We start from the raw sequence: 15198 nt of genomic DNA on the forward strand, positions 1-15198 counted from the left end.
TTTTGGGTATTATCCAGACCGCAACCTACGTAGCTCCGGGACCACAGGAAAGGTGCCCTATTCAAGCGCCACGTGCATGTATTTAGTTGGTTTTAGGAGGTCATATTGACCCTCGAAACTCCAATTTTCTCGTTTGGGTTTATCCATTTGGAAAAAGGTTGGAAATGCTGAGTCAGCACCGCTTGGGTAAGAAAGGTCAGAGAAAATACAAAAATAATGGACTCTGAACGGATAATTAAATTAATTTCCACCACTTTCAACTGTCCACGTGTTGTCTTCCTTCTGTTCACGTGGCTGACATATCCGTATACTTTTGGCGGTATTTTCTTTTCATAATTTATTATTATTATTTTCTTGAAAATGAACTTTGCTCTATCCATTTATATATATATTATTTTAAAATAATCAACCGACACAGTCAAATTATATAATATTTAATTGAATTAATTTTTAATGTTTCATTTATTCAAAAGAAAAAAATAAAAAACTTAAGAAGAAAAATAAAATATTAAATGATATTGTCTATTTTGAGCCTAATGATGAAGAATGTATTATTTGATTTTAAACCAAGAACTATTCTCTAAATTAACCGATGTGGGACACTTTCATCCCACATTTATAATATTTCAATAAATATTTTTAAAACTAAGGTAAGATAGATAATAATAATAATTTTATTTAATTTTAGAGGTTCATAACTTATATCATAAGATTTTCATATATTTTAATTCAATTTAACACAAAGTTATTCGGGTGGAAGAAATTGAAGTTGAAATAAGTATTTATTATTATTATTATTATATGGTAAACAAGATAATTACTACTCTACAAAACTATACAAATTATATTCAAGTTTTAATATTAAAATTTATTTTATAAACAAATAAAAAATATATATAATTTCACTGTTTTTTATTCTATAAGATAAAAATAGATACCACTGTAAAAAAAAATGGTAATGGTTGGATTAAAATTTAAATATTAGAATATATATTAGTACAAATAAAATAAATAAGTATTTATTTTTATTATTATTATATGGTAAACAAGATAATTACTACTCTACAAAACTATACAAATTATATTCAGGTTTTAATATTAAATTTTATTTTATAAACAAATAAAAGATATATATAATTTCACTGTTTTTTCTTCTGTAAGATAAAAATAGATACCACTGTAAAAAAAAATGGTAATGGTTGGATTAAAATTTAAATATTAGAATATATATTAGTACAAATAAAATAAATAAGTATTTATTATTATTATTATTATACGGTAAACAAGATAATTACTACTCTACCAAACTATACAAATTATATTCAGGTTTTAATATTAAAATTTATTTTATAAATAAATAAAAAATATATATAATTTCACTGTTTTTTCTTCTGTAAGATAAAAATAGATACCACTGTAAAAAAAATGGTAATGGTTGGATTAAAATTTAAATATTAGAATATATATTAGTACAAATAAAATAAATAAGTATTTATTATTATTATTATTATTATTATTATATGGTAAACAAGATAATTACTACTCTACAAAACTATACAAATTATATTCAGGTTTTAATATTAAAATTTATTTTATAAACAAATAAAAAATATATATAATTTCACTGTTTTTTTTTCTGTAAGATAAAAATAGATACCAGTGTAAAAAAAAATGGTAATGGTTGGATTAAAATTTAAATATTAGAATATATATTAGTACAAATAAAATAAATTAGTAATCAAAATTCAAATATTATAATTTATTTTATTACCAACAAATACCATAATAGCTTTATTTATATAGTATTGTTATTATGCAATATTAATGGAAAAAAAAAGGTTATTCCATACGTACCGTATATGTCTCACGTGTAGTTATCAAGAGTCGAATGTAATGAAATTTATTAGAATTTGTCTAAAATCAAAACTAAATCCATTAAATATTGGAATAATATATATTATAATTAGTGAGATATATTTTTTATTTGATAACTAATTAAAATTTTGAATTAAAACAACAATTAAATTAAAAAATTATTTTCATTTTTATAACAGTTTTATTTGATGTAATGCATTTTTATTTTAACAGATTATTTAACTGACAATAATTATAATTTAAATAGAATTCCATCGAATAAACATATATTTTTTTTAATTTATTAAAGGTTAAATTAATAAAAATAATTTTATACGTTTCGTCTAAACAAATATCATAAAATTTTAAAAGTTTCAATAACACGCTTAATTAAAAAAAAAAAAAAAAAAACTTTCAATTTTCAAAAAGTTTGTTTTAAAAACTTTAAAAATACTTTTAAATTATTTTTTAAAAAATAAAAAATACCTTATCAATAATATTATGTTTAAAAAATACTTACAAACTTTCTAAAGTAACGTTTGATGGGTTTTTAGATGTCAATAGACAATTTTCGTCTATATAGTGACCGTATTAACTATGGAAACAATGGTACATATATTTTTAAATTCTTTTTAAAATAGAAAATTGACTTTTCCTTCCCTTTTTCGGGAAGACTTTTAACCTAATAGTCCAAGTTCTTTGCTATAAAATATTGTCCTTTATGAAATTTCACAGTTCGCCTCCAAACCGAGCGTTCTCACTAGCACATTACCTCAAGTTTTGACTTTGGTATATTGTCATGTATAAGATCTCACAATCCTCTTCCAAGTCCAGTGTCTGACACATCGGTTCTAGTGCTTGACTCTGATATCATTTGTAATACTATAAACTCTCCGCTAGCGGATATTGCCCTTTTAAAGCTTATCCTTTCAGATTTCTCTCAAAATTTTAAAATTCACCTACTAAGAAGACGTGTTTGTTGGATGAATGTCCCACATCGGCTAATTTAGGGAATGATCATGAATTTATAATCAAGGAATACTCTCTCCATCGGTCTAATGCCTTGTGGAGAAGCTCAAAGCAAGACCATGAGAACTTATGCTCAAAGTGGACAATGTCATATTGTGGAGAGTCGTGTTTATCGGACATGGTATCAGAGCCATGTTCTAAACTTAACCATAGAGTCGTGTTTATCTAACATGATATTAGAGCCATATCCTAAACTTAGCCATAGAGTCGTGTTCATCTAACATGGTATCAGAGCCATGCCCACGTGAGTTTAGGGTGGTTGAGTTTGGAAGGAGGCCATGTTGAAAAGCTTGGTACAGCGTGAGTGGATGCACCGTCGTGCAGTGGAGTAGAACTCAAGAAATTCGCAGACGTGGCAGTGATGGGCCATCGTTGTTCACCAACGCTAGCGAGGTATTTCGTTGTCTCTTTTATCGATAAGAAAAAGAACGACCAAATAAACTGATCGCAAGAACGCGCGAACTGCCCATTTCCTCACTTTTATTCTCCATCTCTCGTCCCTCTCCAACTTTTATCCGATTCCCGAAAATAGAACAGAATCTAAGCGCATATTTGTTCATGGCTTCAAGTTGTTTCCTGCAGTGGCGATAGATTCTCTGTGTCAAATCCCAATCTTGTACTGGAATTTTTCTGGCGGAAGCAATTCCTTGAAGCAGTTCAAGAAGAATGGGTACCGGTACGTCCAAGAATTTGGATGGTGGCTCTCATGGTAACGAAGAAGAGCGGGAGGAAAACCTAGACCAAGCGGGTGGACAGCTCTATATTTCCTTGAAGATGGAGAATTTCAAACTCAAAGGCGAGCTCATTCCTCATATTTACGGCTCTGTCCCGCTTGTTGGTTCGTGGGATTCATCTAAAGCTGTAATCAATCTCTTTCTGTTCTTCTTTGTTTATTCTCGAGTTTCTTCCAATCTCTACTGTTAAGTTTAATTGCGTTGGTGCCACAGCTCTCTTTAGAACGTGAATCAGCATCAATGTGGGAATTGAGCTTTGTCGTTCCTCCTAATCACGGTAACTATGATTCAACTTCCTATTATTCACCTGTCAGGATGGATTCGGGGTTGGGGGTGGACGTTGGGAGTTAATTTGGTGATTAGAAAGGTTAGACATATGTTCTAAATGAACTAGAACTGATTCGTCGTGCTTGAATAGGATATGAAATTGAGGATTTTCAATCTCTTTACTACATAGTTTTCTGAACTTGATTTGGTTGTACAACAACAAAACCAGTATTTTGGAACTCCGTAATGGAAATGAAATTGCAGAAATTTTGATTTTCGTTTCATCTATACTCTGTTGAATCCAGAATCTCTGGATTTCAAGTTCCTGTTGAAGCCGAGGTATAGCAATTCACCTTGTATTGTTGAGGAGGGTCCCAACCGTCTACTCTCTGGAGGAATGCTGCAAGGGGACACCAGGATGGCTCTTTTCAAATTGAGTGCTGATGAGGTTTTGGAGTACAGGGTATTCATTAAAGCAGACAGGGTTTCGCCCTTTGATCTTGCTGCAAGTTGGAGGGCGTATCAAGACAATCTTCGTCCTTCAGCTGTTCGTGGAATTCCTGATGTGAGCATAAATTCAGTGTCGGAGACAGGTCCGGAGGTATCTTATCTTCCCCTTCCATCAAAAAATGAAAGCATTACATATACAATGTTCCATTCCTATCAAAATATGCAATGTTTCATTGAATATTATTGTATTGTAATGAAATTTTTATTTGCCAGTGTAATATTACCGCTCACTATTGTGTTCTTCCGTTCAGTACTACTCCAACCTTTGTTGTATTAGTGTTTGATTAGTTGCTTACAGTAATGTGCAACAATGCAGAGTTATTTTTGAAATGTTAAAAGGAATTGCTTCTCACATGCTTTGTCTTTAAGCGCAAGAACATGACGCATAAACGATATGTGAAACTAACATGTCATTATCTTAAAACTTGAACATAGAGATGCAGACATATTTATTTAAAATTATATTGAGATATTGCAGCTTTTTTGCATCAATTTATGACATTTACATTTCAAATTCAATGGGAAATAAGTATTGAAATTCATATTATTTCCAGGTGTATTAGAAGCAGAGCTTTAGTAATATTTATTTTCTTCATACCTTATTCTTTCATCTTTTCTATTGCCTCTTTAGAATAGCTCATCGGTTAGCTTGGAGCTCGATCTTGAACACTACGTGGTTCCAGCTCCTTCAAACTCAGGCTTTGTATATGCAGCCAACTTGACGGAGACTCCAAGATCATTAACTGGCTTTGGGGTTCATTTCAATGCTGATGGACCGGGAAACACTTCATCATCTAAGGAGAGTGGTGTTGTTGGGGATCGATCAACAACTGTAAAGGTGTTTTCTTGCTTGTAAATATTAAATTATAATTCTCTAATAGGCATCAGAGTGTAAAACATGAAAATGACCATGGAGATGAGATAAATGGAGATACAATAATATGAAAGCATCTTCTCAAACTGTCTTAAAAATGAAAAACAATTTTAGAAGTTCAATCTTAAAAAACTACACTGATGTTTAGCTAGTTTGTTTATTTGTCCATCCTTGTTGTCTCATTAGAGACATGAAATCAATATCTAAACCATTAATAGAAATTATATTGATTTTTGCGCTCCAATAACCGAACTTGTTATCTTCTTCCATTTTGTGGCATTTTTAATCACGTTTATTTTTTGTTGTTGCTTATTTAGAATATGACAGTGATTGTTCCTGATCCACCCAAGATGTATATGGGTTCCGGAACGGTTGAATCAAAGTCGGTAGGGACGTTTTCTCATTTGCAAAGGCAAGACAGTCATAGGGGGCTCTTTGTGGATCGAGGTGTTGGATCCCCTAGGCTTGTTAAATCAGCTAGTACCAGCACTATATTTTCAGATCTGAAATTGGATACGGAGTCCAAGGTTTGTTTTTGCCTTTTTATCTCTCTATATCACAAGTCATATTATTTATCTTTTGTGTTTCTTGTTTGTTAATATGTAGAATTCAATGCCAGCAGCAGCGGGAGCTGTTGCAGCTGCAGCTGTTGCTGATCAAATGCTTGGTCCAAAGGAGGATAGACATTTGGCAATTGTCTTGGTAATTTTCTTCAAATGGTTTGCTTAAATATCATTAATCATTGAGTTGTAGATATGGTGAGGTGGACTACACTCACTGTAGTAGGCTAAGAAGAAAGCTGCAGTAGTATTTGGTGACAGAATTGCACTTTTCCATTAGTAGTCTAGTTTCAAGAATGATAATGCTCTCATGACTTTTTAATATGGTTTAGGTTGGTTTGCCAGCTCGAGGCAAAACTTTTACTGCTGCTAAGCTTACAAGATATCTTCGTTGGTTAGGTCATGAGACAAAGCATTTCAACGTTGGCAAGGTTCAACTTTCTTATCATTCTTATGCATTGTGTTATATGATGAATGAACTTTAGATTTCAATATAAAAATGTTTTCTTTTTTGAACAGTACCGACGCCTTAAACATGGAGCTAATCAGGTGTGTTTTCAATTATGATGTACAATTTTGACATATTGTCAATTCTTCAATGTCATAGTATTTTATTATCTATTTGGAGACTCGTTCTTTATATTTGTACCGTGTAAGGTGACAATGTTTGGGGGAGAACAATCAATTATGACTAGATTGACAATAATCAAAGGGTTCTTAGGAGCCCGCATAAACTTGTGTGGTAGGACTGCAATTTTAGGATTGCTTTCCTCAAAGATTGTCATTAGGCTCCCTAGGTCACTTTTTGAGGGCACTTCCTTAGTTTGCTTTGTTTTTTTTTTCAAATAATTTTTTTTATAGGAAACAAGATCTTTCATGGTTTTATTAACTCTTACTTCAGTCTTTTGGTGATCATGGTGTCATGAGGATGTCTTGTTCTATTTTTGGTGTTCCCTTTTGCCAATAAAATTTCTTTATGCAGTCTGCTGACTTTTTCCGAGCTGACAATCCAGAAGGCATGGAGGCACGTAATGAGGTGATTACTAGGAACTGTGACATGTTATCTAAAAGAAAGTGGGAATACTTTCGCCTTCAATTGTCTAACAGAAGTTGTACATTATTTTAAGAAATCAACGAACTCTTCATATTCCTACAGCAAAGGAATCAGATACAATTTTAAATTTACCTGACTAACAGAGATTATTTGTAATGTTAACACCACGTTAGTTTTTTCTCTGTGTACATAGTTTTAATATATCACCTGCTACTAGGTAGCAGCTTTAGCTATGGAGGATATGATATCTTGGATGCAAGAAGGTGGCCAGGTAAGGTCTTCCACTGTTGCATCTATTACACAGAAACTAATGGTTTTATTTGCTAATGCTAGATTAATTTAGGTTGGAATACTTGATGCCACAAACAGTACCAGGAAACGGAGAAACATGTTGATGAAATTGGCTGAAGGAAAATGTCGGGTATACTGATCGTAATAGTAAATAGAGGGAAGAATTCCAGAAATATTTAGTAATCTCATTCTTCTTTATCTTTCAACTGCAGATAATTTTTCTGGAAACTCTATGCAATGATCAACGCATCATTGAAAGGAATATACGTCTTAAAATACAACAAAGTCCTGATTATGCTGAGGAGTATGTTTCCCAAGAGTTTCTTTCGTTCTTTTTGGAATATAGTGTGTATTCTTTTTTTAAGAACAGATTTGAGTATTTTTTTTTTTCCTTTCTTTCTTTCAGGACAGATTTTGAGGCTGGATGTCGAGACTTCAAAGCTCGACTAGACAACTATGAAAAAGTAGTTTTCTAAAATATTAATATTTTTCTAGTATATATCGATAGGATACTTATTATATTGATTCTGTTGAAACATCGAAACATCTGAATTTGCTACTCATGCCAGGTCTATGAGCCTGTTGAAGAGGGATCTTACATTAAAATGATCGACATGGTTAGTGGCCATGGAGGACAGATTCAAGTAAGTTTAGCTCCTGTGGTTATTGTGCCTTTGTTACCTCATAGTTTTCAATTCCTCGGTTGCTAAGGTTAATAACTTGTTATTTCCTTTCAAACTTCTGATTTTTTAGGGTGATTCTTTTTTGAAAACTATCATTTTCAATCTTGTTTATTTTGCTTAGATGAAGTATGCGTAGGATTTATTCACTTAATTCTGGTATTCTGAAACATGTTTTTCTTATTCAGGTCAACAACATCAGCGGGTATCTCCCTGGACGTATTGTCTTTTTCTTGGTATGATTTCTGTTTATCAGTACTTTTTATTTATTGTGACAAAAATGTAGACATTATTAATACTTTTGAGGCTCCATAAATTCTAGCATGAATTTAATGGATTGTAGTCTTGTCATAAATCATCCTTATTGCTCAGTCGACCACCAGGTGTTGTCCTTTCTTGTAGTTTTCGAGCCAATGACTTCTATGTGAGTATTAGGGAGATTAAAGGAGGCATTGAAATAAAGCTAAGCTTTTTGAATTTCCATTGAGCGTGAGCAAATTTACAAAAAGGCCTCAATTAAACTTCCTTTTAAAACATTATACAACAAATAAAGGAGACGGAATTCAATAACCACTAAATTTGAAAGGGTTCAAGGTGACGTCCCATACGAATTGTTATATTTCAAAAAGGGCTCAAGGTGATATCACTTTATGAATTGTTAATCCTGAAAATTGGAATCTTGAGTGTATGATTTGCCAATTGAATTCACATATGTGCAGCCTGTGAAAATTGTTTGACGATTGTTGCTTTCATACAAGTTCAGGATTTTTTTACGTTTTGGATGTATTTTTAATGTACTATGAAAAATAATCTTTATATTATTATATTATTATGTACTCAACAAACTTCTTGATGCTCTCATCAGATAGTTTACTTATCATGGTGCAGGTGAATACCCATCTCACTCCACGGCCGATATTGCTCACTAGGCATGGAGAGAGTATGGATAATGTTCGAGGTAGGATTGGAGGTGACAATGAATTAAGGTATGCATAATAACGCAGGTATAGGGATAAAGTCTTCACGTTCATTAAATCACAAAAGATTTCATAGGTAACATAGTGTATCTAGTACCTGTAGTTATGAAAGGAGAGATTTGGCTGTTCAATCTGCCATTATTTTTTCACACTTAACTGACACATAATATCACAGTAACCAGGGACAGAGTAAAAATGATGTTCATGAAGGCAAAAAGACCAGTTAACTAAAGCATTGTATCCAAAGAAATTTTTACTTGTCTGTTCAAAAAATATTTAAAAATCTTAGCTACAAAATAGTCTAGATAGATGCCTCTCTACACCATCTTTTAAACCAAGAGTCGATAAAAAAAACTCTCAAGTATCGTCAGTGTTATCGACCAATCCCACTCTCCACCATCATTCTTTCTTCAGTTTGCTTTCTGTTGCCCTGTGAAAATGAAACCGAAGTGTGATTTTGGCTATGGATTAAAGCTGTAGAGTTCTTTTTGGGGTAAAATTCTGAGTTTATTGACTAGGATAGAAGAAAAAAGAAATGGTTCTTCATATTATATTAGATTGCTACTGGAGCAACTTTCTGTTGATAGAACAAATTTTGGTGGAGCTTCTTCAAGGTTCTTTTAAGTTTCAAGAGAGCCCAACCTAAATGGAGGGATTATTTCTATATTTACTTTTTCTTCCCTTCTTGTTTGGGTTTCTTGTCATATAGATTAGATCTAACTTTTATTTTGCAATTTTCTTTTCATTTTCCCACCCAAGGGTAGTGTAGTCTAGTTAGTAAATTTTATAAACTAGGGCAGTATTTTCTATTCTGTGAATGCCAAAGAGCCATGCCCCTAAATTATCTCAACCTTTTTCAGATATTTGACAAATCTTGCTACTCTGGAGGGTCTTTGTGAACAAGGATAATCCAGTGCTTGTATCTCTTACTCAATACATTGGATTATCAAAAACATCAGCTGTATGAATAAATTAGAAATATAACTGTGAAATTTGAGAATATTATTTAGAAATTAGGAAAACTGTAGTTACCTGATAAGTTGGTTGGGATGGATGGTTATAAATAAAGTGAGTTCGGGGTTTGGTAGTGGGCAAAATTTTGGGGATTAATAATGTAGGAGGGAGATGGACCTGTGTATTTTCTCTTTGATATTGTAACATAATTTTAGTCTTATTTTCTTATTCTCAGTCTCAATATCGGGTTCCTATTAGTATATTGAACTGGGATTGGTTTACTTCTTTTGGCAGTGAGGCTGGAGAAGTTTACTCTAAGAAGCTTGCTAACTTTGTTGAAAAACGACTGAAGTCCGAACGGGCTGCCTCTGTAAGCTTGGAATTTCAATGGGAGTCAATGTGCATCTGGTTATTTCAAATGCTAATGACATCTTTTTATGACTTTGTTGCGGTCTAGATTTGGACCAGCACACTTCAGCGAACAATTTTGACTGCGAGTCCTATTGTTGGATTCCCTAAGGTTGGCTTGTTTTCTGGAAAATTAATGCTTACTTGTAAAAACAAGTATGAACGCTCTATGACTATTTCCTTCTGTTAGATTCAATGGCGTGCACTTGATGAGATATATGTTGGAGTTTGTGATGGAATGACTTATGAAGAGACAAAGAAAAACATGCCCGAGGAGTACGAGTATGTGCAATCTCCCTTTACCCCTTTTGATCTTCATCTCTTTGTCTTCTGCAGGATTTGACGGGTGTTTATACCATCACTTGTTTGTTGTTTATTTCCTTGCATTTTTCACTTGCAGGGCACGCAAGAAGGACAAATTGAGATATAGATATCCTCGTGGAGAATCTTATTTGGATGTTATCCAAAGGTATGCAGTATTTTATTTTTCATCCAAATCAATTTTTTCGTCTCTTTGAAGGAGACCAAGCTTTTAGAGGAAAATGAAATAACATAGAAGGGTAACAACCCAAGCCCCACCATTAACAAATATTGTTCACTTTGTCTCGTTACGTATCGCCATCAGCCTCACGGTTTTAAAGCGCGACTATTAAGGAGAAGTTTCCAAACTCTTATAAAGAATGCTTCATTCCCTCTCCAACCAATATGGGATCTCACAATCCACCCTTCTTGAGGGTCTAGGCGTCCTTGCTGGCACACCGCTTGGTGCCTGGCTCTGATACCATTTGTAACAGCCCAAGCCCACCACTAACAAATATTGTCCGCTTTGGCCCATTATGTATCGCTGTCAGTCTCACGGTTTTAAAATGTGTCTGTTAGGGAGAGGTTTTCACACCCTTATAAAGAATGCTTCGTGGGATCTCACATAAACCAATCCCAAAGCTTCAGTCCTTCTCATTATTTTTTCTTGGTCATTAAGTAATGACTAATGCATGTTTTATTTTGTTGTTACCTTCTGAGGCCATTAATCTTAATGACACAGGCTTGAACCAGTAATTATTGAGCTTGAAAGACAACGTGCGCCGGTTGTTGTTATTTCTCATCAGGTAAGTTAGTTTTAAACCATTACATCGTACATTTTTACACGTGATAATCTTCCTAAAGCTTTTTTTCCGTCTTGTAGGCGGTCTTGAGAGCGTTATATGCTTATTTTGCTGATAGGCCCCTAAAGGAAATTCCACACATTGAGGTAATTGTGTAGATAATTGACTAACGATCAGTTCATTTTCAATTCCAATACCAAGGAGCAAAAGGATGCTCAGTGGTCTCAAACTAGAATGGTTTAAAATGGTTCGGTTCAATTTTGTCAGGTTCCACTTCATACAATAATTGAGATTCAAATGGGAGTCACGGGTGTGCAAGAAAAAAGATACAAACTTATGGATTAACAAACCCTGTGGATGGTTAATCTATAATTCTCATTTACTTCAAGGAGTTCCTATGCATTCTTTTAATTCTCATTCATTACCAAGATGTTGGTCTCGTAAATTGTGCCACTCTTATAATCAACCTTAACCTCCGATGCAAATGTGAGTGACTAAAACTCGTTTTCGTTTTCGTTTCTGTAATAGTGATGTCTACGCATGTAACTAATACTCGGGCAGGAGGGTGGAGTGGTTAAACAAAAGTCTCTTCCATTCAAAGCAGGACTAGGAGGAGTTCAGTTCTATCTATGCTGTTCAATTATTATTGAAATAAAGGAAGTTTTGAATAGTAAAGTTATGAATATTAGCAGGTGGTAGCAGAATCATATATTGTTTTGCTATACTGGTCTTCTGGAACCAGAACGCTATTTCTTTCCTTGAGGTCGCTGTATACTAAATAAGTGAAAAGAGAGTGACATGGTAGCAATTAGGTAGATGGGCCATTTGGGTTCAAAAATTCTTAGGTTTGGGTCTAAGATGGGATGAAGAGAGCTTCCCATTTACTCACTTTTGTCGAAATAGATTAGACATATATCATCGGTCAAGAGGTCAAATGTTTAAGCTTTCTGACTGTTACGTATAGTTCAAATAAAATGGTTAAAAGTTACTTTTAGTTCGAGAACTCTTATGAAGTAACAATTTAGTGTAACAGCTAAAATCTACCGCTAGTAGATATTGTCTCTTTAGGCTTTTCTTTTTTGAGTTTCTCCTCATGGTTTTAAAACGTCTCTGCTAGGGAGAAGCTTCCATTCCACACCCTTATAAAGAATGCTTCGTTCTCCTGTTCTCTCCAACTGATGTGGGATCTCACAATTCACCCCTCTTCAGTGTCTAGCGTCTTTGTTGGCACTTGTTCTCTTCTTCAATCGATGTGGGACCTCCAATCCATCCCCTCCCCCCTCCCCTTTGGGGCCTAGCGTCCTTGCTGGCATACTATCTCGTGTCCACCTCCTTTGGGGCTCAGCCTTCTCGTTAGCACACCACCTGATGACAGGCTCCACCTGGTGACAGGCTCTGATACCATTTGTAATAGCCCAAACCTACAGCTAGCAGATATTGTCCTCTCTGGACTTTCCCCCAAGGTTTTACAACGCATCTTAGAGAGGTTTCCACACCATTATGAAAAATGTTTCGTTCTCTTCTCCATCAATGTGAGATCTCATCTTTAGTATCTGTTCTTTCAATTTTAGTAACAATTTAGTCTCTATACTTTATTTGTTACGATTTAGTCCCTAATATAGTCGTTAGTTTGAAACCTTCACTAGTTTTTTTTTGGTTCGAAAACATATGGTCGGGTTTCAAACCAAACTACAAAAGAAATCCCCACAAATTACACAGACAAATGCATCAAAACACACAAATATATATATAGTTTTGAATTCAATTTTGAAGAATGGTAAAGGGATTTGATTTGGTGGCACTTTGTGGGTGATTTTCAACCACTTGGACAGTGCTTCCCCCGCCACCAACAGCAGCAGCAGCAGCAATGCTCGCGTTGTTATTACTGCATTTCAGTGTCTCCAACAGCTTTAACTGATACACTTCATATATCTCCTTCAGCATATTTCTCTCCCTTTTCAACTCCTCGTATTGGGCTGCCCCCAAAAATAATTAATTAATTTTCTGGAAAAAGAAAAAATAAAATAAATTAATTAATAAAATTTACCTTCTTTGAATAGAAGCTCGCCTGTGTACGCAGTTAATTTCTCTTTGATGGAGTAATTCTCGGCTCGGAGCAGTGAATTTTGGCGATCCATGAATTTTATCCTCGGCGAGGTAATTGTTACTTCCGCCTGTTTTATTCGTTAATTAATTAATTACTTAATTAATTAATATTTATTAAACTTGGATTTTAAGTGAAAAAAAAAAAAAACAAAAAAAGACGCTTATTTTGATTTGTATTATTACCTGAAGGGCTTTGAGTTCTGATTCAAGCTCTGTAATATGATGAAGCTGTTTCAGTCTATACTTTTGTGAGTATTGTCTGCTTTGGATCACCCTAGTAAAAAAAAAAAAATAACCCCACATAATTTGTTTTTTACGTGAAACTTCGATCACACTAACAATATTCCCCTTGTTCCACCGTGTCTTCCTTTGAATAATCATTTATTCGGTAAAGTTTTACTATAGATCTCTACTATGACTATTCGAGGTCCACAATTTTTTTATTTTACTGACATGGGTAAGTTAGGATATGACTCTGATACTATTGGTTAGAGATCTCCAAAATGATATGATATTGTTTACTTTAAACTCGGTCACACCGACAATACTCTCCTCGTTCCACCGTGTCTTCCCTTAAATAATCATCTATTTGGTAAAGTTTTACTATAGATCTCTACTATGACTACTCGAGGTCCACGATTTCTGATTTTACTGACATGGGTAAGTTAGGGACATGACTCTGATACTACTTGTTAGAGATCTCCAGAATGATATGATATTGTTTACTTTGAATAAAAACTCTCGTGATTTTGTTTTTGGTTCCTCTAAAAGATTCCACTCCTTACTTATATGTCTATGATCTTCTCCTTTCTTAGCCAACGTAAAACTTAGGTCACACCAACACTTAAAAAGTTATTTTCTCGAAAACGAACCTTTTTAGTCGTTTGGCTTCCGTATTGAGGTCGTTGTTGGAGTTGGGAAGTTGTGATTGGTCTTGTTTCACTGATAGCGTCGTCCTTACTTCTCCTTCAGAAAACATACTTTTATCATTTCCATACACGTTTGAATTCCTGTGGTAATGAAACAACAGTAACTTTTTGTCGCCGCTAGCTACCGATTTTCCTAAGGGTGGCAATGGCGGCAATCCCGTTGCCATCGTCGGAGTTCGTCCGACTTGATGCATCCTCATTTTGAAGCTTTCTTCCATGAGATTGATTGGACAAAACAATATTTGTTGGTATGCTTTTTATAAACCATGTGATTATGGAAATTAAACAAAATTAAAAAAATTAACTTTGTTTTTTTTTTAATTATAAAAATTAATTAATACATTTGTTTATCTATCTTTGTACACCCATTAGTTGCAGTATTTGCATGAGACTTGATGTTCATACCATATCAAGCATGGCCCATATCAAATTTCAAACATACCCAAATTACCTTTAAAAACGTCGCTCGATTATCGTTCATCTTTGTTTCATTTTTTACTTATAATAACTCGAAACGATCCGTTTTTAATCGATAGATAATACGAGAACGATACTCTATTAACTATATAATCATCGGAACTCGATTTGTTCCTTTTAAGAAAAGACGGTAAGGATCATTTTCAGATTAACGAGAGGAATATTAATGGTAGAAAGAAGGTCGAGAAATAGATAGGAGTGCAAACTAAGAAGTTGCCTTATATAACATGTTTGTGAAAGGTAATGTATGACCCAACTTTCTATGTATAGGCGAAAAATTTAAAGTTATAACAATTTAATTTATATAATTAAAATAAAGTATTAATCTTTATTACATGTAAATGCATTTACTATCTAATTAGTTTGAGTTGATTAAATCGAGAAAACTAAG

At 33.7% G+C, this 15198-nt stretch overlaps 1 protein-coding gene and 1 pseudogene across 2 annotated transcripts; one reads left to right on the forward strand and one right to left on the reverse strand.

Moving 5' to 3' along the window:
* Nucleotides 1-3300: 3300 nt before the first annotated feature.
* On the forward strand, nt 3301-11999 carry LOC111448924 (6-phosphofructo-2-kinase/fructose-2,6-bisphosphatase-like). 2 transcript variants are annotated; one of them, XM_023088707.1, is made up of 23 exons: nt 3301-3744; nt 3831-3894; nt 4190-4485; nt 5026-5232; nt 5586-5795; nt 5875-5970; nt 6161-6259; nt 6348-6377; nt 6811-6864; nt 7100-7153; nt 7226-7303; nt 7386-7477; nt 7580-7637; nt 7743-7817; nt 8042-8089; nt 8742-8839; nt 10079-10154; nt 10242-10304; nt 10383-10474; nt 10593-10661; nt 11235-11298; nt 11376-11441; nt 11563-11999. In XM_023088707.1, exons 1-23 carry the CDS (start codon nt 3550-3552, stop codon nt 11638-11640), a joined length of 2262 nt encoding a protein of 753 aa, XP_022944475.1. In that variant the 5' UTR covers nt 3301-3549; the 3' UTR covers nt 11641-11999. The 2 variants fall into 2 exon arrangements, with proteins under 2 accessions (XP_022944475.1, XP_022944477.1); XM_023088709.1 differs by having other exon boundaries at nt 5026-5226.
* A 1057-nt stretch (nt 12000-13056) lies between these two features.
* Nucleotides 13057-14733, reverse strand: LOC111448636 (annotated as a pseudogene).
* Nucleotides 14734-15198: the final 465 nt, after the last annotated feature.

The sequence above is a fragment of the Cucurbita moschata genome, unplaced genomic scaffold, assembly GCF_002738365.1.
Source record: "Cucurbita moschata cultivar Rifu unplaced genomic scaffold, Cmos_1.0 Cmo_Scf00010, whole genome shotgun sequence".
NCBI lineage: Eukaryota > Viridiplantae > Streptophyta > Magnoliopsida > Cucurbitales > Cucurbitaceae > Cucurbita > Cucurbita moschata.

Bases quoted from the DNA above. Each gene is read 5' to 3' on its own strand.
- LOC111448924 (XM_023088707.1), top strand. From the start codon at position 3,550: ATGGGTACCGGTACGTCCAAGAATTTGGATGGTGGCTCTCATGGTAAC. The intron at 4,486-5,025 runs GTATCTTATCTT...TTGCCTCTTTAG, and splicing joins TGTCGGAGACAGGTCCGGAG to AATAGCTCATCGGTTAGCTT. The intron at 10,305-10,382 runs GTTGGCTTGTTT...TCCTTCTGTTAG, and splicing joins CTATTGTTGGATTCCCTAAG to ATTCAATGGCGTGCACTTGA.